Here is a 26,215-nt window from a genome sequence, read left to right on the forward strand (position 1 = left end):
CTGAAAGTATTATATACAATAAATTTGAGGAAGACCATATTTATGTAACAGCACAAGTTATATAACTATTGAACTGTTATTACTCTCTTACTGTGCCTACTTTATAAATTAAACTTGATCTTAGTCATGTTTATACAGGGAAAAGTCAGAATTCATTAGCGTCTTCGGTTTTAGCCTTACTGGGGGAAAGCAGGGCTGATTGTACCTTCCTTTCTTCAGTGTAGAAACCCATGACTAGTCACTGACGAGAATGGCATGCTCTTACTAACACAGATTCTTCTCTTTGTAAAAACATCTGCTTTGTCAGGAGGGGGCAAGATATCAAGATTAAGGATCTCAAGGTGGATTTGATTTTTGTATGATCCAGCACTGAGCATTGGTCAGAAAAGGAATTGTTTCTGTGTCAGAGTTCAGACTTGAAAATGTGAGAAATATTCCTTTTCATTTGTAGAATACTTTCCTGAAGTCACAATATGAATCTCTTCTTTGGGAATTGTTCTTACTTGGTTTCACTCCTAATATTTGTCATCATTTACTTTATAGGTAAATGATACTGTTTGTGTTCTTGAAACCTCCTTTAACTGAAGAGAACAGAATCCAGACTTTCCTCACAGCCACAATAGCTTGAAACACATTTTGGAAAAGAGTGGAGTTAATTCTCAAGGAATGTATTAGCAGACATTTCATCTGGTCTTTGTAGGGGTGCAGAGAAGGTCTTTGGGTATCTTTCTGTGGTGGTGCTCAGACCTCTTTCCCATTTCTTTAGTCCATTTTCCCTTTCTCTGTAGAGACACTATAAGAACTGTCCCTTTGGGTTGGAAAGCATCTGTTGCCTCTCAGTCTCTGATCCACTTTGAGTTGACTTTTGTTAAAGCAAGATAGTTTTTATTGAAACTTATTTAGAAATGTATCTTGGAGAGCCCAGCAAACTACTGAGAGTATCTTGCCTGCACGCCAAAGCCTGGCAAGCTACCTGTGACGTATTTGATATGCCAAACACAGTAACAAGTCTGACAATGTTTCTGGATCCGCGTGAGCAAATTGATGAACAATGGGAGGACAGTGACAGTGACAGTAACAGTGACAGTGATAGTGATGGAGAGTGGAGAGAAAGGGAGAAGTGTGTGTCGAGAGAACACAGGCTTCACCAGAGTGGAAAGAGGCAAACAAAGAAACAGAGAGACAACAGTTAGATTCTTGTTCCACGGAGAATATGGGCTTGAAGACCATGCCGACTTTGAGTTGAGTTTTCTGTAAAGTATGACATCTGGAGCCAGCTTTAATTTTTTACATGTGGTTTTCCAGTTTTACCTGCACCATTTGCTGAGGTGGCCATCTTTACTTTATTTCATGTCCTCAACTTTTGTGTTGAAAATTAGCTATTTCTTATGAGCTTTTGTATTTCTGAGATGTCTTTTGCAATTCCTTCTCTATCATCTCCAACCTGATTTGTTTGGATTTTCTCTCTCTTTTTTTCTTTGTGAGAAGAAGGTTTTGTCAATCTTGTTTATTCTTTTAGAAGACAAGTCTCTAGTTTTGTTGACTCTTTGTATTGTTTTATTGATTTCTGCTCTTTGTTTTTGGTATTTCCTGTCTTCTGCTTATATTGGGATTCATTTATTGTTCTTTTTCTAGTTTCTCAGGCTGTGAAGTCAGGTAATTGATTTGAGCTTTTTCTTCTTTCCTGAAGCTTGTACTGCCTTGAACTATGCCCATGGCTCTGTGTTTTTATTCTCATTTGTTTCATGGTGTCATTTCTCATTTTGAATTTGGGGCTACCCCTGGAAGTCCTCAAGGATAACTCCTGTTAGTTCTCAAGGGACCATATTAAGTATTGGGGTTGAACTTGGGTTGACTGCTTGTAAAACAGGCACCTTGCCTACTTTACTATTTCCCCAGACCCCATGGAATATTTTTATTCTTTGTTTTCCTTTTTGATCCAGTTTTTATTTACTAGTGTGTCATTCAGTTTCCAAATGTTGATCATTTCACTTAGCATGATACTCTCCATGTCTATCCACTTATATGCACATTTCATGGTTTCATTTTTTTGAACAGCTGCATAGTATTCCAGTGTGTAGATGTACCAAAGTTTCTTTAACCATTCATTGTTCTCAGGTACTCGGGTTTTTTCCAGATTCTGGCTATTGTAAATAGTGCTGCAATAAACATACAAGTGCAGATGTCATTTCTACTGTATATTTTTGCATCTCCAGAATATATACCCAGAAGTGCTATTGCTGGGTTAAATGGGAGCTCAACTTCTAGTTTTTTGAGAAACATCTATATTGTTTTCCAAAAAGGCTGAATCATTTGGCATTCCCACCACAGTGAAGGAGAGTCCTCTTCTCCCCACATCCATGCCAACACTGGTTGCTTTAGTCCTTTTGGATGTGTGCCAGTCTCTGTGGTATGAGATGATATCTCATGATTGTTTTGATCTGCATCTCCCTGATGATTAGTGATGAAGAGCATTTTATCATGTGCCTTTTGCCCATTCGGATTTCTTCTTTGAGAAAGTTTCTGTTCATTTCATCTCCTCATTTTCTGATGTGATTGGATGTTTTTTCTTGTAGAGTTCAACCAGTGCCTTGTATATCCTTGATATTAACCCAGAAGGGTATTGGGTGAATATAATTTCCCATTCTGTAGACTGTTTTGTATTCTGGTCACTGTTTCTTTTGAGTTGCAGAAGCTTCTTAGTTTAAGATAGTCCCACTTGTTTATCTCTGTTTCTGCTTGCTTGGTCGGTGGCGTTTCGTCTTTGAAGATCCTTTTAGCTTCAGTGTCATGAAGGTTTAGCTGATCTTTTCTCCAATGTACCTTATGGATTCTGGTCTGATGTCAGCGTCTTTAATCCATTTTGATCTGACTTTTGTGCACAGTGTTAGGTAAAGGTCTGAGCCCATTTTTTTACATGTAGGTGTCCAGTTTTGCCAGCACCATTTGTTAAAGAGGCTTTCTTTGCCCCACTTCACATTTGTTGCTCCCTTATCAAAGATTAAATGATCGTATATTTGAGGGTATATATATATCGTATATCATTGGTCTGACCGAAACGAGAAGACATCAATCACATCATGCCGTTTTCGACACTGGAGAAGAACTGTTCCTTGAAACATGTGACAGAAGAGGTGTTGGTGGTGTCGGTATACTTGTCAGCACGAACTTAGCCATGAGCATTGATTCATTCAAATGCCTAACAACCCGAATCGGACGATTACACTTGAATAGATGTGGCTCACTGCCGGCAGTTTCTATCTTTGTTGTTTATGCACCAACATCCAATTATGGTAAAAGAGAAATTGAGAAGTTCTACATGGAGCTGGAGAAATTCTGTAAAGAAGATCACATCTTCTACAAGATCATTGTCGGTGATTTTAATGCCAAGATAGGACCAAGAGGATCAGCCAATGAACTCCACATCGTGACCCATTGCCTAGAATGGAATGAACAGGGTGACAGACTGAGTTCATCATGTCAGCCAAGACCTTCCATGGTAACTCACAATTCCAAAAGGCTGAATCTAAACGTTGGACATGGGAGACTCCTGGTGGACGGTTCCACAATGAAATAGACCACATCATATTCAATTGGCGGTTTTGCCTAACCAATGTTGCTGTTGTCCCAAAATTCCAAACGGGATCAGACCACCGTCTCCTTCGTGCAGAATTCTACCTCACAGAACGAGGAGAAAAGAATGCAAAGTTTAAGAAGAGAACTACCAGAATGACCACAAACTGGAAGCTCTTTGGCTCTGTTGCGGCAACATGGGAAGATGCCGTCATTGACAACATTGATGAGGAATACGATCGAATGATTCAGCACCTCCATGATTGTGCGAGGAATGCCAAGAGAGAGATAACCACAAAAAACCACCTTTCTTCGAACACTCTTGAATTTATTCGCCAGTGTGGCTTGGCACATGCCTCAGGCAACTGCAAGCGAATGTCCGAGCTGTCAAAACTGCAGAGAAACCATGAAGGATGACCTCAAAGACAGGAGAATAGCGGTGCTGGTAGATGTGGCAGAAGCCGGGAAAAGCATTCGTAATGCCCGCATGTCCTTCACCAACTACAAGACCAAGATGACTGCCCTCCGACATCCTGATGGATCTATCACATCATCCAGAAGGGCAATGGAGAAGATTATTCATGACTTCTACTCAGATCTCTTTAATAGCCACGTCCACTTGCCCACATACCACATTCCACATGATGGATATGTCGTTCCCAATGTTCTCCCTTCTGAAATTCAACACAGCATCTCGTTGGTAAAGAAATGAAGAGCACCTGGCCCAGACAAGATCAGACCTGAACACCTGAAGAACTTACCATCAGTACTCATCAATACTCAGGTCTTTCTTTAATTTACTGGATGCCTGTTCCACCATTTCTTTGAGTTCATTAAACATCTACAACATTTCATTTCTGAATTTTTTACTGGAGAGATTGTATTTGTGGGTGTTCCCTGTTGAGGCTTCTGGGCTCTTTTCTTCATCCTCTCCTTATGGTGGGGATTTTCTGTTTCTTCATATTGCTGTGGTAGTACGGAGGTGGGACACTCTAGTTTACTATCAGTGTTCCCTTCTTGCTGTGAGAAAGGATTCCGGATGAACACGGTCGATGGTGGTCACCTTTTCCCCCTTCTGGAATACTAACTTTCTCTGTGGTGCTCCTCTGTGACCTATGTGAGGCCTATACTGAAGCTTCAGAGGATGTGTTCTTTTATGTTAGTCTTACTCAGTTTTTTGTGTTCACATTTATTTGGGTGAGATTGGAATGGGCTAGTGGACTGTTGGCCTAATGTGTTTTAGCCAGACTGTCCGCCTCAGAATTAGGTAACAGAAATTGAGATGTGAGTCCAAAGCACTGGGAAAGGGGAAAATTACTGTGGTTGCATGAGCAGCTGCTGCCCCGGAGGCCACGCCCACCACTGCAGCTTTGTTTGTGAGGGAGTCTACATTGGTGCCTGAGCTACATTGGTGCCTGAGCAGGATTAATGTCCCACTTCTGATGCAGTCCTTAAACTTGCCGGGGATGCCCTCTACTGGGTACTCAGGGGGCACCTTGGCCAAGAGGGAAGGTGGGTCTTGCAGTTCCCTGGGTTGGTTTTTTGGGTATGCCACATCCCAAAATGACTGTTGGTATATAATAGATTAAATAAAACATTGATTGTTTCTTTTTCTTAGCTCGAATAAAATTCCATTGCCACTATTTAATTCTAGAACATTTAATCCCAAAAAGAAATGTGTACTTAAATAAAATGTCACTCCTCAGCTTCCTCCATCTCCCCTATCCCTGGAAACAATTGTCATCATGAATAGGTTTGTTTCCAGTATATTAGCTCAGCTGAATTATCTGGTTGGTGACATTTGTCTCTGACTTCTTTCAGGGTTATGTATGTAGTAGAATGAATCTGGACTATATTCATTTCTGTAGTTAAGTAATAGTCTCTCAGGGTATACCTCATCTTCCACTCACCTGTTGATGGATATTTGGGTTGTGTTCTCTTTGGGCTGGAGCAGTAACACAGTGGTAGGGCGTTTGCCTTGCGTGCAGCCAGCCCGGCCGAGGCGGGTTTGATTCCTCTGCCCCTCTCAGAGAGCCTGGCAAGCTACCGAGAGTATCTCGCCCGCACGGTAAAGCCGCCCCTCTCAGAGAGCCTGGCAAGCTACCGAGAGTGTCTCGCCCACACGGCAAAGCCTGGCAAGTTACCCGTGACGTATTCAATATGCCAAACACAGTAATAACAAGTCTCAAAATGGAGACGTTACTGGGCCTGCTAGAGCAAAAATTGATGAACGATGAGAGGACAGTGGAGGACAGTTTTCTTTGGGAATCTTATGAATAATCCTACTGTGAATATCATGACAAGGCTTTGACAGGATATTTCTTCAGTTTTTCTTGGTGACAGCCTCCAAGAACCACCAGGCACTCAAACATATAGGACTTTTTGAGGAGCCTTTTCAAGGTGGCGTCCCGTTTTACATACTTACCAGCTGTGGTTGAGGGTTCCAGTTTCTCTCTGTCTTCCTGGTTACTTGTTCTTTTCTTTTACTAACTTGTAACCATCTTGGGATGGATGAAATGATGCGTTTTATTTTGTATTACATTTCTCTGATACCCAACATTATTGAGCATCTTTCATGGACTTGCAGGCTACACACATATCTTCCTCAGGAAGAAATCCATTAGATTCATTGCCTGGCCTGGTTTTTCTTTTTTGGAAGTTAGTAGAGAATTCTGCTTCTGCTCTTCTCTCTTTGAGGTCTTCCTTGATCGCATCTCTGCACTGCTTTGCAAGCTCGGACATTAGCTTGCGGTTGCCTGAGGCATGCGCCAAACCACGCTGGCGAATTAGCTCAAGAGTTTTCGAAGATAGGCGACTTTTTGTGGCTATCTCTCTCTTGGCGTTCCTCGCACATTCATGGAGGTGCTGAACCAGTCGATCGTATTCCTCGTCAATGTTGTCAACAATGGCATCTTCCCATGTTGCCGCAATAGTACCAAAGAGTTCCCAGTTGGTGGTCATTCTGGGAGTTCTCTTTTTGAACTTTGCAGCCCTTTCTCCCCGCTCTGTGAAGTAGAATTTTGCACGAAGGAGACGGTGGTCCGATCCCGTTCGAAATTTTGGGACAACAGCGACATCAGTCAGGCAAAACTGTCGATTGAATATGATGTGGTCTATTTCGTTGTGGAATCGTCCACCGGGAGACTCCCATGTCCATCGTTTAGATTCTGCCTTCTGGAACTGTGAGTTACCATGAATGGTCTTGGTCGACATGATGAACTCTGACAGTCTCTCACCCTGTTCGTTCCATTCTAGGCCATGGGTCCCGATGTGAAGTTCTTCAGCTGATCTTCTCGGTCCTATCTTGGCATTAAAATCACCCACAATGATCTTGTAGAAGGTGTGGTCTTCTTTATAGAACTTCTCTAGCTCCATGTAGAACTTCTCGATTTCTCTTTCATCATAATGAGATGTTGGTGCGTAGACAACGAAGATAGAAACTGCAGGCAGTGAGCCACATCTATTCAAATGTAAACGTCCGATTCGGGTTGTTAGGCATTCGAATGAATCAATGCTCTGGCCAAGTTTGTGTTGACAAGGACACCGACGCCTCCAACACCTCTTTTATCGCATGTTCCGAGGAACAATTCTTCTCCGGTGTCAAAAACAGTATGGTGAGATTCGTGCCTTCTTGTCTCGGTCAGACCAATGATGTCGTACTTGATCATTCGCGCTTGTACCATCAGGTCCTCGATGGATGCATCTGATGCTAGCGTACGTGCATTGAAAGTACAGACGATCATTTTTGTCTTCCTTCGTTGTGGCAGCCTAGGTCGGCCTTGAGATTTTGTCGGCCTCTCCTTTCTCATCCTTCTCAGTGCTGCCATGTCGGTGAAGCCTTCAGGGTCAGGTGAATGAGACCAGTTGTAGTTACTGGTTTTGGCATATCGAATACACAGCGGATAGCTTGCCAGGCTCTTCCGTGCGGGCGGAATACTCTCGGTAGCTTGCCAGTCTTTCCGAGAGGTATAGAGGCTTTTGGGGTGGCCTCTAATCACCCTTGTAGGTGTTACCATATTTGAACCTTATCAAATATGGTACGACAATTCCAGAAGATGGGTATTTAGTGCCTTATGATGTGTCGCGCGGCAGCTTGCGGCCGCGCGGGTCCGGAAAGCGTCCTGGAGTGTGGAGACGGCTGGGTAGTGGAAGTAGTGTCGAGAGTGGAAATCTGCCAGTGGGGTATTTATCTGGGTAGGGTGGGTCTCCTGTGCACAATTCGATCCCTGGGTGGTTGATGGAAGCAGACAGGGCAGGGTAGGGTGGGGCTCCTGATTAGAATCCCTTTGTCACCTGTGGTGGTGGGAGCAAGCAGAGAAGCTCTGTCCCTGGGTCCGCCGAGCCTGGAGTCCAAGCAGAAGTACTGGTAGATGCGGCAGAAGCCGGGAAAAGTATTCGTAAGGCCCGCCTGTCCTTCGCCAACTATAAGAGCAAGATGACTGCCCTCCGACGTCCTGATGGATCCATCACATCCTCCAGAACGGCAATGGAGAAGATTATCCATGACTTCTACTCAAATCTCTTCGATAGCCATGTCCACTTGCCAACATACCAAATTCCACAGGATGGGTATGTCGTTCCTAACGTTCTCCCTTCCGAAATCCGACACGCCATTTCGTTGGTAAAGAAGCAAACAGCACCCGGCCCAGACAAGGTCAGACCTGAACACCTGAAGAACCTGCCGTCAGTACTCATCAATACACTGGCTCGGCTCTTCACTCGCTACCTGTCTGAATGCAAGGTTCCGTCCCAATGGAAAACCAGCAGGACCGTACTACTGTTCAAGAAGGGAGACATCCATGACATTGGCAACTATCGCCCGATCTGCCTATTGTCTGTCATCTACAAGCTGTTCACTCGAGTCATCCTGAATAGGATTGGCAGAACACTAGATGAAGGACAACCATGCGAGCAAGCAGGGTTCCGCAAAGGATTCAGCACCATCGACCATATCCACACGGTAACCAAGCTCATTGAGGTTTCTCGGGAGTTCAAGATGCCGCTCTGCTTAACATTCATTGATTTAAAGAAGGCCTTTGATTCTGTTGAGACGGAAGCGGTCATTGAAGCCCTAGCCAATCAGGGCATTCAAGCCCAATACATCAGGATCCTCCGTGAGCTGTATTGCGGATTCACTACCAGGATCTCACCATTCTACAAAGAAGTGATCGTTGATGTCAAGAGAGGGGTGCGGCAGGGTGATACCATTTCACCGAAACTCTTCAGTGCCACCCTCGAGAACATCATGCGACGACTGGAATGGGAAGAAATGGGAGTGAAGATAGATGGTCGGCAACTACACCACCTCCGCTTTGCTGATGACATTGTTTTAATAACACCAAACATCAGCCAAGCGGCACAAATGCTGGCCGACTTTGACCGTGAGTGTGGAAAGGTAGGACTACAGCTGAATCTTACGAAGACAATGTTTATGAGAAACAGCCTTGTTCCTGACGCCCCATTCGCTCTCAATGGAACGACCATCTCCGAATGCAACAGCTATGTGTACCTAGGTCGAGAGGTCAACATGAGAAATGACCTGGCACCCGAGCTGCGCAGGAGGAAGAGAGCGGCTTGGAACACCTTCAAGAACGTCAAAGAAATAGCTAAGAGGACGAAGAACCTCCGGCTCCGGGCACATCTCTTTGATTCCACTGTTCTTCCTGCATTAACATATGCCTCAGAGACCTGGGCCCTACGCAAACAAGATGAGAACGCCATTCAGGTCTCCCAAAGAAGAATAGAAAGAGCTATGCTTGGAATAACACGTTTCACTCAAATGAGAGAACGAATCCGGAGTTCTGACATCCGTCGACGATCAAGGATCAGGGACGCTGTCTCATATGCCAAGGTGTCGAAAATCAGATGGGCTGGTCACGTAATGAGATTTAAAGACGACCGTTGGACTAGAGCTGTTACTGATTGGATTCCACGGGATGTCAAGAGACCGCGTGGCCGCCCACCTACCAGATGGTCAGACTTCTTTGTCAAGGTCATGAACGATCGGTTTGAGGCCCTCCATGTTCCCGGAGCGAAGAGATGCCATTGGGCTACACTAGCACGCGACAGGGACAAATGGAGACGTTACTGGCGCCCGCTCGAGCAAATCGACGACTAACGGGAAGTTAAGTGATTAAGTGAGTAGAGAATTGAAATTTTCGATATGTGACTAACATACTTGTTGGATGGCACTGATCTGTCTGGGAGACTTTGGGTTAAAAGGTAAGGTAAAGGTAAGGTAAAGGCCCTCCCGTTGATCGTTGATTTGCTCGAGCGGGCCCAGTAACGTCTCCATTGGAGACTTTGTTGTTACTGTGTCTGGCATATCAAATACTCTCGGTAGCTTGCCGGGCTCTCCGAGAGGGGCGGAGGAATCGAACTCGGGTCGGCCATGTTGGCCACTTGTAAGGCAAACGCCCTACCCGCTGTGCTAAGAAGAATAAAAACTTTTTCATAAAAAATTTTTTGGGGGAGAGGGTCTCCTAGCGACCCCAGCAGTGCCTGGAGACTGTGCAGCACTGGGAATTAAATTCAGGCTTATGGTCTCTGTCTCTTAGGCCACATTCCCAGCTCAGTGCATTCATTGTTATTACTGTGTCCAGGTCACTAAGATTCATTGGTTTCCTAGGGTCACTATGGAAATGGAAATGTCATCACAATGGAGTCATTCAGACAAATGATCACCTGTGGGTTGCTCAGGGTTAGATAGCTCGAGGGTTTTCTTGAAGTGTGACTTAAAATTAAGATGAATTTCTAGCAGGTTGATTTATTTTAATGGGCCAAATACTCATTAAAAGTTTCCTTCTCTTCCTTACAATCAACTTTAAATATCCAGTTATCTCTTTACAGTTAGCACTTAATTTTTTTTTTTGTCATTTATGTGTAATTAAGCTTGCTGGAAGATTTTTTTTTTTGAGCCAGGTCTAGAAGTTCTTGGGGCTATTTCTGTCTTAGTGTTCAGGAGATGCTCATAGCAGTAATGAACCTGGGAATGTTAGTGTCAGGGATAGAACCTGGGGCTCCAGCAAGCAAAATATCTACTCCGCCCTTTGAACTATTTCCTACTCTCAAATTACTATAATTTCATAAGTAAGATTTCCCTGTGAGTTTTTGTGATAGAATATAATTGTTTAATCCTTCTATTTTTCAGTTTTGTTTCAGCATATGATACTTTTTGTACCTATGCAAGATGGGAATCTAATAACAGTTTAGGATGTTAAATATATTCACATTGTCCTGCAGTGACTTCTAGAACATTAAAGAAATCTTGTAAAAATGAGAGATTACTTTGTGCACATTAAATCCTAATGCCCCTCTCCCAACTCTCAGCCATTGCAACCACGCTTTTACTCTCTTTTCTGTGATTTTGCTGCTATAGGTATCTCATATGGGTGGAATGACATAGTTTTTATTCTTTTGTGACTGACCTATTTTGCTTACCACTGTATTATCAAGGTTCATCCACGCAGCTTTTGCCACTCCTTTGAAAGCTGCATAATGTAATATTCTGTTACTTTTATACACCATACTTTCTTTCTGTATGCTTCAGTTGAGGTTTACTCTTTGGTGAATACGTCTAGAGTGGGATTGCTGTATCATAAGATAATCTTTTGTCGTGTGTGTGTGTGTGTGTGTGTGTGTGTGTGTGCGCGTTGCCAGGAATCAGACCCAAGGTTTCATGTGCAAGGAATGCACTCAACCACAAAACTAACCAGAAGCCCAAACTTTGACTTTTGGATTGAGCACGTACAGCCAGGAGCTGGGAGCTTCAGGATTGGATTCCCCCTGTGAATCATGTCACGGCTTATTCTCTCTGAGAGATTCACTGAAGATATCATGGGAGCTTCTCTCTTACTGGGCTACAAAATTATACCCTGAGTTCTCCCTAAATAAGCACTGGATTTGTTTGACCAGATTTCCTTTGGGGAGCAGGAAAATCCAGAGAAAGCTCCATCCAGGTCTGTAAGAGTGAGGGCCAAACAAAGAGAGCCAAGAGAAGACAGGCAGAGAAGAGGGTGTGACATGGCTGTCCTCAACTGCAACGAGTGTCTCCAAGTGGGGGCAGGGCAGTGGTTTTATGGGACAGAGCGACTGAGCTAGGACGTGAGCCAGGGCTGGAGTGCCTGCTTTACATGCTTTCATAGTCTGGTCCTCTGTTATTTAGTGTTTCAGTTGCTTTGCTTTTATTGCTGGGTCTTCTTCCCTAGATCTCAGGGGGTCCAGTTGGGCAAGTACTGAGGAGGAGTTTGTGTCCACAGCAGGCTGGCTGGGTTCTGGATTGGACATTGGCCTGTTTGCTGCTGAAAAGGTCCCGGTTCCTGCCCTGTGCAGAGGCTTGTGTGAGGACAGTGGCCTTCAGGGAACACATGAGGAAGCGGCTGGTCTGCATGCTGCTCTGCCCTGACTCTATCTTCCAGTGCTGCCAGTCCTGTACTGCTTCTCCTGCCTCTGCTGCTGCCTTCCCTGCTCTGGGTGGGCACCATGTGGGCACTTTGCACCCCATTAATAGGCCTTAGGGACAGAGGAAAGAAGAGCAGAAGCTGGCAAGGAATGAGGCTGTCTTCTCCAGGCAGGGGTCCCTGTACACGCTCCCCCCTGTTAGTTAGGAATGTAATGTGCAGTGTGATGGACTGGGATTGGTTCCTCCATGGAGGAGCAGTGTTGTTTACTCCTTCTTCTGATTTCAGGCTGGAAAGTAGATCCTCAAGTTTGTTCTATTTCAAGCCACGGATATCTCATAGTCCACAAAGGGCAGCAACCTGCGTCCCCCCAACAGCTGCTGTGTGGGAAAGGAAGTGGGTCCTTCTATTTCTACACCTAGACATGTTGCCAAGGCTCTTCTAAGATGTGCACATGTTTTCTCTTCCTTGCAGGCAGCTTTGGTGAATAATATCACTTCCAATGAGAGGCTCATCAAAACCCTTCAAGGTTAGTTTCATTCTTTTTCTTTCTTCCAGTCTTCCAATGGGCTTTTTAAGAACCTGTCTGTCCTTATGACATGGTTCTTATCCTGGACTAGTGTAATGGAGTCCTGTGCACTTACCTTAATGAGTGATTAGCTCTTCTGATCCTTTCTGCCTTAAAGAATTTTTCCTTAAATGTGTTACACATGGGGCTGGAGCAATAGTACAACCTTACACCTGCCTTGCCTTTCTCATGCTGAGCCAGGTTTGATCCCCGGTACCCCATATGGTCCTTCGAGCACTGCAAGGAATGATCCCTGAGTGCAGAGCCAGAAGTAACCTCTGAGCATCACTGCGTTGGCTCCAAAATAAAATAAAATCCAAATGCACAAACTATATATATATTACTCAGTACATTATAAACTGGAGCAATAGCACAGCGGGTAGGGCTTTTGCCTTGCACGCGGCCAACCCAGGTTCGATTCCTCCATCCCTCTCAGAGAGCCTGGCAAGCTACCGATAGTATCAATATGCCAAAAACAGTAACAACAAGTCTCACAATGGAGTTATATAGAGATGAATTCAGACTCATTTTAATATGTAAATTAAATGTCTGCAGAACCACTTACATATATTAATGTATACAATCTCTTTTAATTAGTTGCCCTGATTACAGATTTTCATCACATAGCTTAATATTATCCAGCAGTTCTAATTGCATTCCTGTGCTCCTCCAGCAAAGGTAGTAATAGGGTGAACCCTCTGTAGGGTGCACCCCTCTTCCACTGTACTTGAAGCTCAGCGGAGTCTAGTGGGCCTTAAAATGTGCTGACAGGAGCACAGGAGAGAGGAGAGCTTGCCTGGCTGAGCAGGGATTATCCCAACTGCAAGCCTCAGTTAGTGCCTGTTGGAAGGTTTGCTTGGAGACTTTGTGCCCAGCACTAGAAATGTGGTTCATAGATGTGGAATTTTTCCATTTTCTTTCATTTACCAAAATTTGTTGTTGCTTCTGACCCATGACCCAAAAGTGGTAGTGCCAAGTGCTCCTCCCAGGGCAGTCCTCAGGGGCTATGGAGTGCCAGGATCAGACCCAGGCCTCCACCATCAAGGCCTCTGAACATCTCCCTGCTGATTTCCAGTAATTTAATTAAAGCTAAATTTCATTAATTTGAATTTTTTGGTAGACATCTGGTTATTGGTAAAATAATGTATCTTTGGGAGAACTTTGGTATATCAGTCTAATTCTTTTAAATTATATTTTAATTAATATTTAATAAATGTTGGGCTGGAGCGATAGCACAGTGGGTAGGGTGTTTGCCTTGCACACAGCCAACATGGCCGACCTGAGTTTGATTCCTCCGCCCCTCTCAGAGAGCCTGGCAAGCTACCGAGAGTATCTTGCCTGCATGGCAAAGCCTGGCAAGCTACCCATGGCATATTCGATATGCCAAACACAGTAACAACAAAGTCTCACAATTGAGACATTATGGGCCCGCTCGAGGAAATCAATGAACAACGGGAGGACAGTGACAGTGACAGTTTAATAAATGTTTATGGTATCTATCTATAAAATGACTATACCCTCCACCACTGTCTGTTCATCACTTTTAGTTTGGTCTTCTCTCCTCCCACACTGTTAGGTAATTGGTTCTGTAGCAGTCTGTTTTTTAACTGTGTATTTCATGTAGTCTAAATTCAGATCAAGAATTCCAGCTGAGTTGAAATATATCATAATTGTATAATACATATATTAGAAAGATTTAATATGAGAAATAAAGCAAAATATTCGTGATTTTTTGTTTGGTTTGTTTCACTATATTTTTGTTTTATTTCATTACATGTTGTTATAATATTTTCTTTCTGCTTAAATAAAATATATTGTTTGGGCCAGAGAAAGAACACTTGCCTTGCCATGGTCTACCCTAGTATGGTCTTCAGCACCTCATATGGTCCCCTGAGTGTGGCCAAGAATGATCCCTGAGTCCAGATCAGGAGTAAGCCCTGAGCACCACTGGGTATGGGCCAAAAACAAACAAAAAAAAGACGAAATGCAACAACAAAAGGATTATGACTTACAGCCTTTCCTATACCTGGTATCTTTAGTTCGTTTTACCATGGTGTAGTTGACATGATATTTAAAGTGTTTGCTCTGACAAATTTTGACATAAGTATACACTTTAAGTAACCACCACAAAAAGCAGCACAGACAAAGCATACTCATCCCCCCTCAAGAGTTCCCTGATGCCTTTTAGCAAGGATCACCCTCTCATAGTCCTCCCAAGACATTGCTGACCTGCCTTCTTTGCCTATATATTTGTTTGCCTTCTTATGATTCTGTATACGTGGGATCAGACTGTATAAGTCCTGTGTGATCTGACTTCACTCAGCATTATTTTGAGGTTCATCCATGTTGTAGAGGGACATGGAATTCTTGACGAAAGTGTGTCTTGAGAAAGGTGTTTCTCAAGGGCATTTGCTTCTTTTTATTTATTACCGCTGAGTAGAAGTCTATATATTTAGGTTTGGTTTGAAAATGGAACCATTGTCCAGAGGCAAAAGGACTTAATCCAGAGCCTGGCAGCTTGCAGCAGAAAAGTGAATGGACCACGCGTTAAAGTACAGGCGCTGTGCTTCCCCAGGAGGGAAAGGGTGTTGCTCCCTTCCGCCTCTTCCCCTCCCCCCTCCCCCCAGCAAGGTGGCCGCCCGCTTCAGAGCTTATAGGGAAGCCAGGTATGAGCCGGCAGTGACAGGGTGACAGGGCAACTGCAGTCTCATGGGAAAGGGGGGCGGTACGCGCTTGTCCTTCACGCCCTACCAAGGTCCTGAGTTACCCCCCACAAGCGGCTCTCCAGCACAGCCATAACACCAGATGCACAGAAACCAATCTCATAATTATCTGGCTCTTTGCAGAAAACCAAAATTCGTGGCCACTATAGCAGCCGCACAACATTATATGATTCTCATAACCAACTATAGAAAACAAAGTATTTCACAATGCCTTTTCAGCAATTCTGATTGTTGGGGGGGAAACTCTAAACAATAATGGTGCATCTTTTGTCGAAATGATGAATGTAATCAATGTAGATAAGAGTTAAGTAGAAATCATCTGCCTCACAGGAATTGGGTGGGGTGGGAGGGGGGTTATATTGGGGTTCTTGGTGGTGAAATGTGAGTACTGGTGAAGGAAAGGTGTTTGATCATTGTATGACCGAGACTTAAGCCTGAAAGCTTAGTAACTTTTCCCACAGTGATTCAATAAATAAATATAAGATGAAAAATAAATAAAACTATGAAAAAAAAGTAAGGTGGAGTTCATGCTCAATTCAATCAGCTAATCAGTGGCTGAATAAATAGCAGTACTCCTACATAAAAAAAAATGGAATCATTGTTTTTCCTTGTTAGGCTAATTGAAGTGTAATTTACATCACAATAAACTAAAAGTACTCTACCTTTGCAGTGTACTCTCCTCTCTGTTTTGGCAAACACACAGCCCCCATAAACTAGTGTTTCTCAACTGGGAGGCATATGATCCCATGCAGGCCCCTAATATATTCCAAGAGAGACACAGGTGAAAACTGTGTCCATGGGGGGTCACTGCAGGAGACTATGGGTCCAGACAATAGCAAATGGGGACCTTAGGGAGGGAAAAAGCTTGAAAGGCTCCCTAGTATGAAAAAGATAGAGATGTTCATCAGTCCTTACCCTTAGCTCTGCAGACAGCCCTAGTCATACTGTGGCTGCAGTTCTCCATCCCTGCTGGTTTTTATTTTATAGTATGAATGGTTTTTAAATTTTCATTAGTGTTTTAAAGATTGATCCTTATTGCCATATATTTGCAGTTCACTTAAATCCTCCACTCTTCCCACCCTCCCAGAGAACTTTGTGGATGGAGAGTGGTGAGGATGGGCTTTGGAAGAGGCGGAGTATGTCCAGGGCTGGCTTGGGACCCTTGGTGCTGCTGGCCACTCAGTCTGGCGCCACCAGCTTTCTCTGGTGCTGTCAGTGTATCATTTGTCAATAAGCTTTAAAGTTGAGAAAGGCTATTAGGAGTCCAGTCATCATTGAAACAGGATGCTGGCTTTCCTTCAAAAAAGAAAGCTCAGTTCCCAGATTGGAAGTTCTGTGAATAAAGCAGTAATGTCAGGGAAGGAAGTCCATGATAGGACGCCAGCCTGAAGCCTTGCTGCTGAGGGCCAGGACCTCACCAGAACATGCTGTTAGCCAGGGGCTGGAAACAGATATTCACAGACAAGGACCTGTGCTCTGGGAGAGACCTTGTGTGCAACTGCAGGTTCTTGAAACTGAGGGAGAATGAAGGGACAAGAAATGAGTACGTGCTTGGTTGGAGGTCAAGAATGCGACTTGAAAGATTTGGAGTAGTCAGGGGCAGGTTTCCAGAGGCTTACTCATGACAGGCTGCTCCTTGTCTTCGGGCTGCAGTTCCCTGAGAAGGTGCGAGGTTCTCATCCTTCCCCTCAGTTCCTTGTGGGCTGCAGCCTATGTCCATCTGCTGGGTTCTGCTGTGTTGCTGCTGTCCCAAGTCCCGTATGTACTTTGTGTTCTTCTGGTGACCCGTGTCCTTGTGTCCTTTTCCTGGTTTAGACCAGTTAAAAACCCTGCAGAAGAATTATGGCAAGCTGCAGCAGGATGTCCTCCAGTTTCAGAAGAACCAGACCAACCTGGAGAGAAAGTTCTCCTATGACCTGTGAGTGTGCCTTGAACTAAAACCTTTTTTTCCTAAAACCGGGGTGGGGGAGAGGGCGCTTCTATGGACCTCTGGGGGAACTAATATGGGCCTCTGGGAGACTCATACAGGCCTCCGGGGCTTATATGGGCTTCTCGGGGAGCTAATATGCCCACTGGGGGTTTTGGGCCTCTGATGGCTAATACAGGCCTCTGGGAGCAGGGGTAATATGGGCCTTTGGAGTTAATATGGGCCTCTGGGGGATAATATGGACCTCGGGGGGCTAAAATGGGCTTCTGCGGGGTAATATGGGCCTCTGGGGTGTAATATGGGTCTCTGGGGGCTAGATGGCTCTCGATGGGGGCTAATATGGCTCTCAGGGGTTACATGGGTTTCTGGGGGGGGGATGCGTAATATGGGCCTCTGGGGGGCTAATATGGGCCTCTGCAGGATAATATGGTCTCTGGGGGTAATATGAGCCTCGGAGTATAATATGGGTCTCTGGAGGCTAAATGGGTCTCGAAGGAGTCTAACATGGGTCCCAAGGGTTACATGGATTTCTGGAGGGGGTAATATAGGCCTCTTGAGTGGGGAAAATGGGTCTCTGAGGTTAATGCGGGTGTCTGGGAGTTGATATGCACCTCTCGGGGGGGCTAATGTGCTCCTCTGGAGGGCTAATATGGACCTCAGGGGAATAATATGGGTCTTAGATTAATATGGGTCTCTTGGGGGTTAATACACATTTCTTGGGGGGAGGTAGGGCAGAATATGCTCCTTTAGGAGCTAATATGGGCCTTTAGGGAAGTAATATGGGTTTCTGGGGGCTAATATACACCTCAGGGGTACTGATGTTCTCCTCTGGCATGCTGATATGGACCTCTGGTGTGCTAATATGGGTCTCTGGGGCCTAATATGCACCTCTGGGGGCTAGTCTGGGCCGCTGTTGGCCTAATCTGATGTCAGCCCTGCTTAGACTTCCTATGGATTGTTATATGTGGTTCATGGGGCTTAAGCCTAGTTTACGTCTCCGGCGCTCATTCTTCCTCTTGCTAGAGTATTTAGGACCTGGGGGATGCACAGGCAGCCTAGCACCTGTCCTTTGGAAGTAATGCATTTCATTTATTTATTTATTTCACTGGGGGTCTCTCAGTGATTTCCCTTGGGCCTGTGATAGTCTGTGCTGGGTCACTGCTCAGGCTTGGTAGTGACATGCTGCCTTTGGGCAGTAGTGATGGGGGCCATGAGAGCCATACCCAGAGAAAGGCTGGGGAGCCCTGTGCTGGAGACTTGCCCTATGAGTTCTCTTCCCTTTTTGACTTAAAATTTTTTTTTTTTTAATTTAGTCACTCACAATGTTACTGGGCCCGCTCAAGCAAATCGATGAACAAAGGGAGAACAGTGACAGTGACAGTCACTCTATGAATTACAAAGTTTCAGGTGTGCACCAGTCCCTTCCCTGGTGTCGGTTTCTATCTACCAATGTCCCCAGTTTCCCTCTTACACCAGCCTGCCTCTGTGGCAGGCACTTTTTTTTGGAGAGGGCGGTGCATACCTGGCTGTACTAAGGGCTTACTCCTGGTTCTGCACTCAAGGATCATTACTGGTAGGTTTGGAGAACCGTATGGAATATCAGCTGTGTGCAAGGTAAGTACCCCACCTGCTGTACTATTGCTCCGGCTGTGACAGGCACTTTGTAGTAAATTTTTAGCACTGTGTAGCTTACAATACTGTTACAGATTGGGTTTTATATATTACACTCTACCATGGTCATAATGTTTTTTTCTTCGGTGCTTTCTCTATCTATATTTGTAACTTCACTCAGCATGAAACTCTCCAGATCCATCCATGTAGTAGCAAATAGCATAATTTTTATCTTTTCTTATGGACAAGTAATAATCCACTGTGTATATCTACCATAGTTTCTTTTTTCACTTTTCTTTTTTCACATCAGTTCTTGGGCCTTTGTGTTGTTTCTTGATTTGGGCCCTTATGGATAGTTCTGCAATGGACATAGGAGTGCAGATGCCTTTTCTACATTGTTTTTGGGCTCTTGGCATGTATTCCAAGTAGAATTGCTGAGTTAATTGACTTTGAATTGTATTTCTAAATTTCTGCAATGAGAGTGGATTACTTGTATTATTCTAAGTTTTATTGAGGTATACTTGCAAATGTGTATATTTAAAAGTACAGTGTGATGTTTTGATACACTTGTACAATTACAAAATAATTTTCTCAGTCAAGTTAATTAGCTATCCATCACCTCATTGTGCGTGTGGAGTGTGTGATGTGGTATGTGTTGTGTGTGCAGTGGATTTGTGGAGTGTGTGCGTATCATGTGACTGTGCCTTTGTATGTATGTGGAGTATACATATGTTGTTTGTGTGCAGTGTGTAAATAGCATGTAGGTATGTATGCAGTAAGGAAACTTAAGATCAGCTCTTAAGGCCAGAGAAGCACCTCTGCAGGCTGGTGTGCCTGCTTTGTATGCAGGATGTCTAGGTTTGATTGTTGGCACCACTAATCGTCCCCTAAGCATCACCAGGAGTGATCAATCCCTGAGCACCTGTGGGTGAGACCTCCATCCCTGAAAAGAGATGTAAGTCTCCAGTAAATCTTTCATGTAAAAATGATATATCTGATACATTTTTGTAGTCAGAATACAGCAGGAAGCTTTCAAAGGATTGCCAAACCCAGGGACTGAAGCAATAGTACGACAGGTAGGGCTCTTGCTTTGCATGCAAGCCCACCTAGCTTCAGTCTCCAGCATCCCAAATTGCCCCCTGAGCCCTGCCAGGAAGGATTCCTGAGTGCAGAGCTAGGATTAAGCTCTGAGCACCCCTGGGTGTGGCCTCAAAACAAAAACAAAACAAAACAAAACAAAACAAAAAGTTAAGCTCATTAGTAAATTAGTAAGGTAATTTTTTAATTTTTATTTTTTAAATTTTATTTTCATAAAGTTGTTCACAATAATTGTTTACATTCAACATTCCAACACCAATCCCACCACCATTATTACACCTTCCCACCACCATTATTTCAAATTTTCCCACTGCCACCCAAGCCTGTCCCCTATGCAGTTGCTAAATAATTTATTTTGTATTGCTTGTTATGAATAGTATGAAATATCATGCGGCTGTGAAAGCGGCTGTGTGCTTCTGGAATTCTAAAATTTTTTAAATATTTGGTGTCCAGAGGCATCTCTGGCGTGCTGCTGTCTTCTGAGATTCATTTGTGAGTCTCTAAATCATAGCCATTAATGCACTTAAGTGGCACCCAGGACTGTTCTTGGGCTTGACTGCAGGGAACTAGAAGGGTGGAAAAATGGGGGGGAGGTGGTGGCCCATCCCCGACACCATGAAGTCTAGAGTTTTCAGTCACTAGTTCTGCATCCCTGGGTTTTTCAGTGGATTCTCATGTGTGGGGTCATGGGACCAGCCTGTGAAGGTGGACCATGAGTGTGGCAGCGATTGGGTTCTAAAGGTTTGAGGCTGCCGGTGTTCATTTGGGGCCCCCTCCAAGGTGTCCCAATGAAATCAAACTAGCAGGTAAAGTAATTTTTGAGTGTCGAAAATAACGTATTCTGTGTAGTTTTCCTTCATAGGAACATGCAGTCAGTCGTAGGGAATCTGGGGTCATAGACCACTGCAATAGCCAGAATGATCATCCTTATTTACTTCTCTCTAGACCACTAGGACTGTTTTCATATAATGTCACTGTGAAAGATTCTAAATAGAACTTTGAGTTAATTGTATTTTGTATGTATGAAAATCCATATTGATTCCCAAAGTATGTGTGCGTGTGTGTTGTGTGTAGGGATGGAGGTGGTGGGGTTGGGGGTCTTCACACACATGGGGTATGTGTTCTGCAACTGAATCACATCCGTGCCCTTCCTTGATTTGAAATGCTATTAGAAATAACTGTTGGCCTCTGTACTGTGGAGATCCCAAATTTAATTTACCATTTCATTGTTTATTGGGTTACTTATAAGTTTTGGTTATTATAACTGGCCTGATATCATATAATTGACCTGATATCATATAACTATATAATTTTAAAAATTACGATTTTAGGTTTTTTCCATCTCAAGTACATCTTGTATGTCATTTAGAATAAATTGACAGATTGCCTTCTGAGAAGATGGGCTTTATTTTGAATTTTTTATTTTTATTTTTTAATTTTGGTGCTTTTTGGACCACACCTGCTGATAATCAGGGCTTACTTCTGGCGCTGCGCTTGTGGATCACTAGCGGTAGGTCTTAGGGGACTTTATAGGGTACTGGGATCAAACCCAGGTTAGTCCCATGCAAGGCAAGTGCCCTACCCAGCTCCCTTCTGAGAGGAATTTAACCATTGAAGCAGGAGAAATCATTGTTCGCATTCATTGCCTTCATAGGGATTTTTATATCACTTCAAAAGTCATCTATTCAACACAATATTTAAATCAAATGCTGAAACCAGGAAGCTCTACAATACAGATACGCACAAGATTTCTGCAGCAAACTCAAAAGAAACATCAAAAGGAGAAGTTAAGTGTGCGGAGCCGTGTCAGCTAGGCCAGAGTTTTCACAGGGGGAGGCACCTTTGTCTGCAGGGGATATGGCACTGTAGACACACCTTTGGTGGTCACAGCCCTGAGGCAGGCATTCCTGGCATCTGATGCCTCTAGTCCTGGGATGCTTCAGAGGATCCTATGGCGCCCAGAACAGCTCACAGGACAAAGCTTCCCCGGGTGCAAAACAGAGGGATTGCTTACAGTCAGGTTTGATAAGCCCTGAGTTTGGCTGAAAATCAGCAAGATTCATCCAGACAGAAATAAAGTGCTAGGCAGGAAGTTGGTTCAGAGCTCTAGGGCATAGGTGGCATTCATGTGTGGGGTCTAGACTTGAATCCTCAGCACTCTGTGGGCTCCTGAACACCACCTCTGGGCAGCATTGCATGGCCAGGTGAGCTGAGTTTCAGTTGGAGTATCTTGGGTATATTTTAATCATACCTCAGAAAATTAAGGAACTTGGAATCAGCTTAACTAAGAAGGTAAAGAACCTGTACAAAGAAAACTACAGAACGCTACTTCACGAAATAATAGAGGACATGAGGAAATGGAAACATATCTCCTGCTCATGGATTGGGAGAATTAACATTGTCAAAATGGCAATACTCCCAAAAGCATTATTTAGATTCAATGCGATCCCTAGAAGGATACCCATGAAATTCTTCAAAGAAATGGATCAAACACTCCTGAAATTAATATGGAACAACAACCCCCCACGAATAGCTAAAACAATTTTTGGGAGAAACAAGATGGGAGACATCACCTTCCAGAACCTCAAACTCTACTACAGAGTGGTAATAATTAAAACCAGCATGGTATTGGAACCAAGGCAGAGCTGCAGACTAATGGAACAGGGTGGAACACACACCCTCAAATATATGATCATCTAATCTTTGATAAGGGAGCAAGAAATTTGAAGTGGAGCAAGGAAACCCTCTTTAACAGATGATGCTGGCAAAACTGGACAGCTATATGCAAAAAATGGACTCAGACCTCTACCCAACCCCATGCACAAAATTCAGTAGATAGAGTGTTAACTAGAATTCATCTGCCTCACAGGCATTGGGAGGGCTGGGGGGGGGGGGGGGCGGGTATATTGTGGTTCTTGGTGATGAAAAATAAGTACTGGTGAAGGGAAATGTGTTTGATGATTGCATGACCGAGACTTAAACCTGAAAGCTTTGCAACTTTTCCCACAGTGATTCAATAAATAAATTAATTTAAAAAATTAAAAAAAAATATGACAACTCAGAGAAATCAGTAAAAAAAAAAAAGGAGATCATTGATGCATCAAAACAAAATGAAAAACAGGACCTAGGTTTGTTTGTTTGTTTTTTGCTATAAGGAATATTACTGGGAAGTTACAGAAATCTAAGATATTAATACTGATTTTATGGTCTTGATAATTTCACTGTGGTTATATGAAAGAAATTAAAAAACTATGTATCAAGGGTTATATCTTCAAGGGTTGTTTTCATTAGGAAAAATATATGTCAGAGCAAAGAATAAAGCGAATGTGAGATTTTAAGATTTGGAGAATGGATTCACATACTTTTTATATTTTTTCCGCAGTTTAACTCTAAATTTAGTCTAAGTTTAAGTTATGTTATACTAAAATATTTTGAGGTGAAAAAATGCTAAATTTCAGTCTTGGGCATTTTGGAAATTGGAAGAATTGACATCACACATACATGTTCACAAGAGAAAAATGTATCTAATTAGTGACAGTCTTTTCAATGATTTATTTTCTTATTCAAATTGCTTTCTATTCACTTAAAAAAAATAAAGGTGACACTCCATGGCCAAGTAAGTGGAAACAGAGATAAACAAATAGGACTACATTAAACTGAGAAGCTGCTTCACCTCAAAAGATACAGTGACCAGAATACAAAGACAATTGACGGAATGGGAAAGGATATTCACCCAATACCCATCTGATAAGGGGTTGATATCAAGGATTTACAAGGCACTAGTTGAACTCTACAAGAAGAAAACATCCAACCTCATCAGGAAATGGTGCGATGAAATGAACAGAAAATTTCTCAAGGAATTCGAATGGCCAAAAGGCACGTGAAAATGGAATACTATGTAGCTGTTAGAAAAGATGAAGTTATGAAATTTACATACAAGTGGTACTACATGGAAAGTATCATGTTAAGCGAAATGAGTCAGAAAGAGCGGGATAGACACAGAAAGATTGCATTCATCTGGGGAACATAAAGCAACAAAATGGGAGACTAACACCCAGGAAGGGCTCAGATTAGTAACAAGAATTTTGCTCCATGACTTGAAGGCCAGCCACATGTGCTAGGTGAGAAGGAAGCTCAGATAGAGAAGAGAGCACCAAATAAAGGGTGTTGTGAAGACCCTCCCAGGGTGGGAGAGACATGCTAAAAGTAGTCTATAGACCAAACATGATTGCCACTCAATGCCTCTCTGGCAAAACACAGTACCCAAAAGAAGAGAGAACAGGGGGGAATGCCCTGCCACAGCGGCAGGGTGGGACCGGGGAGGGGGGATGGGGGGTGGGAGGGATGCTAGGACCCGTGGTGGGGGAGGATGGGCACTGGTGGAGGGATGGGTACTTGATCATTGTATAACTGAAACCCAAGCACAAAAATTTATAAGTCTATAAGTGTACTTCATGGTGTTTCACTAATAAAAAAAATGATAAAAAAAAAGGCACGTGAAAAAATGCTCTTCATCACTAATCATCAGGGAGATGCAGATCAAAACAACAATGAAATATCATCTCACACCACAGAGTCTGGCCCACATCCAAAAGAACAAAAGCAACTGGTGTTGGCGCAGTTGTGGGGAGAAAGGGACTCTCCTTCATTTCTGGTGGGAATGTCGACTGCTTCAGCCCTTTTGGAAAATAGTATGGATGATTCTCAAGTTAAGTGATTAAGTGAAGTGATTCTCAAAAAATTAGAAATTGAGCTCCCATTTAACCCAACAATACCACTCCTGGGAATATATTCCAGAGATGCAAAAAAATATAGTAGAAATGACATCTGCATTTATATGTTCATTGCAGCACTGTTTACACTAGCCAGAATCTGGAAAAATCCCGAGTACCCAAGAACAGATGACTGGTTAAAGAAACTGGTATATCTTCAAATGGAATACTATGCAGCTATTAGAAAAGATGAGGTCATGAAATTTGCATATAGGTGGATCAACATGGAAAGTATGTTAAGTGAAATGAGTCAGAAAGAGAGGGACAGACATAGAAAGATTGCACTCATTTGTGGAATATAAAGTAGCAGAATGGGAGGCTAACACTCAAGAATAGTTGAGATAAGTACCAGGAGGATTACTCTACAGCCTAGAAGCTCGCCACACATACTAGGGGAAAAGACATCTCAGATAGAGGAGAGACCACCAAGTAAAGAGTGCTAGGAGGGCCCAGGCGCTTGGGATGGGAGATACGTGCTGAATGTAGACTATAGACAGAACATGAAGTCCACTCAGTACCTATAATGCAAACCACAACACCCAAAAGGAGAGAGAGTGCAAAAGGGAATGCCCTGCCACAGAGGCGGGATGGGGTGCAGGGAATGGGGTGGGGGTGGTGGGAGGGATGCTGGGACCATTGGTGGTGGAGAATGGGTACTGGTGGAGGGATGGGTACTCGATCATTGTATGACTGAAATGCAAGCATGGAAGTTTGTAAGTCTGTAACTGTACCTCACAGTGATTCACTAATCACTTCACTTAATCACTTAACTTCCCGTTAGTCGTCGATTTGCTCGAGCGGGCGCCAGTAACGTCTCCATTTGTCCCTGTCGCGTGCTAGTGTAGCCCAATGGCATCTGTTCGCTCCGGGAACATGAAGGGCCTCAAACCGATCGTTCATGATCTTGATGAAGAAGTCTGACCATCTGGTAGGTGTGCGGCCACGCGGTCTTTTGACATCCCGTGGAATCCAGTCAGTAACAGCTCTAGTCCAGCGGTCGTCTTTAAATCTCATTACGTGACCAGCCCATCTGATTTTCAACACCTTGGCAAATGAGACAGCATCCCTGATCCTTGATCGTCGACAGATGTCAGAACTCCGGATTCGTTCTCTCATTTGAGTGAAACGTGATATTCCAAGTATAGCTCTTTCTATTCTTCTTTGGGAGGCCTGAGTAGCGTTCTCATCCTGTTTGCGAAGGGCCCAGGTCTCTGAGGCATATGTTAATGCAGGAAGAACAGTGGAATCAAAGAGATGTGCCCGGAGCCAGAGGTTCTTCGTCCTCTTAGCTATTTCTTCGACGTTCTTGAAGGTGTTCCAAGCCGCTCTCTTCCTCCTGCACAGCTCGGCTGCCATGTTGACCTCTCGACCTAGGTACACATAGCTGTTGCATTCGGAGATGGTCGTTCCATTGAGAGTGAATGGGACGTCAGGAACGAGGCTGTTTCTCATAAACATTGTCTTCGTAAGATTCAGCTGTAGTCCTACCTTTCCACACTCACGGTCAAAGTTGGCCAGCATTTGTGCCGCTTGGCTGATGTTTG

The 26,215-nt window shown here is 43.7% G+C and overlaps 1 protein-coding gene across 1 annotated transcript in view; it reads left to right on the forward strand.

Moving 5' to 3' along the window:
• GOLM1 (golgi membrane protein 1) overlaps positions 1–26,215 on the forward strand; it is a 69,936-nt gene that overhangs the window by 24,134 nt on the left and 19,587 nt on the right. Inside the window, exons 4-5 of the mRNA XM_056122539.1 lie at positions 12,447–12,501; positions 17,079–17,181. Of these exons, the coding sequence (XP_055978514.1) occupies positions 12,447–12,501; positions 17,079–17,181 (158 nt within the window). The remainder of the gene's footprint in view (positions 1–12,446; positions 12,502–17,078; positions 17,182–26,215) is intronic.

This window comes from Sorex fumeus, unplaced genomic scaffold (assembly GCF_029834395.1).
Source record: "Sorex fumeus unplaced genomic scaffold, SorFum_2.1 ptg000046l, whole genome shotgun sequence".
Classification (NCBI taxonomy): Eukaryota; Metazoa; Chordata; class Mammalia; order Eulipotyphla; family Soricidae; genus Sorex; species Sorex fumeus.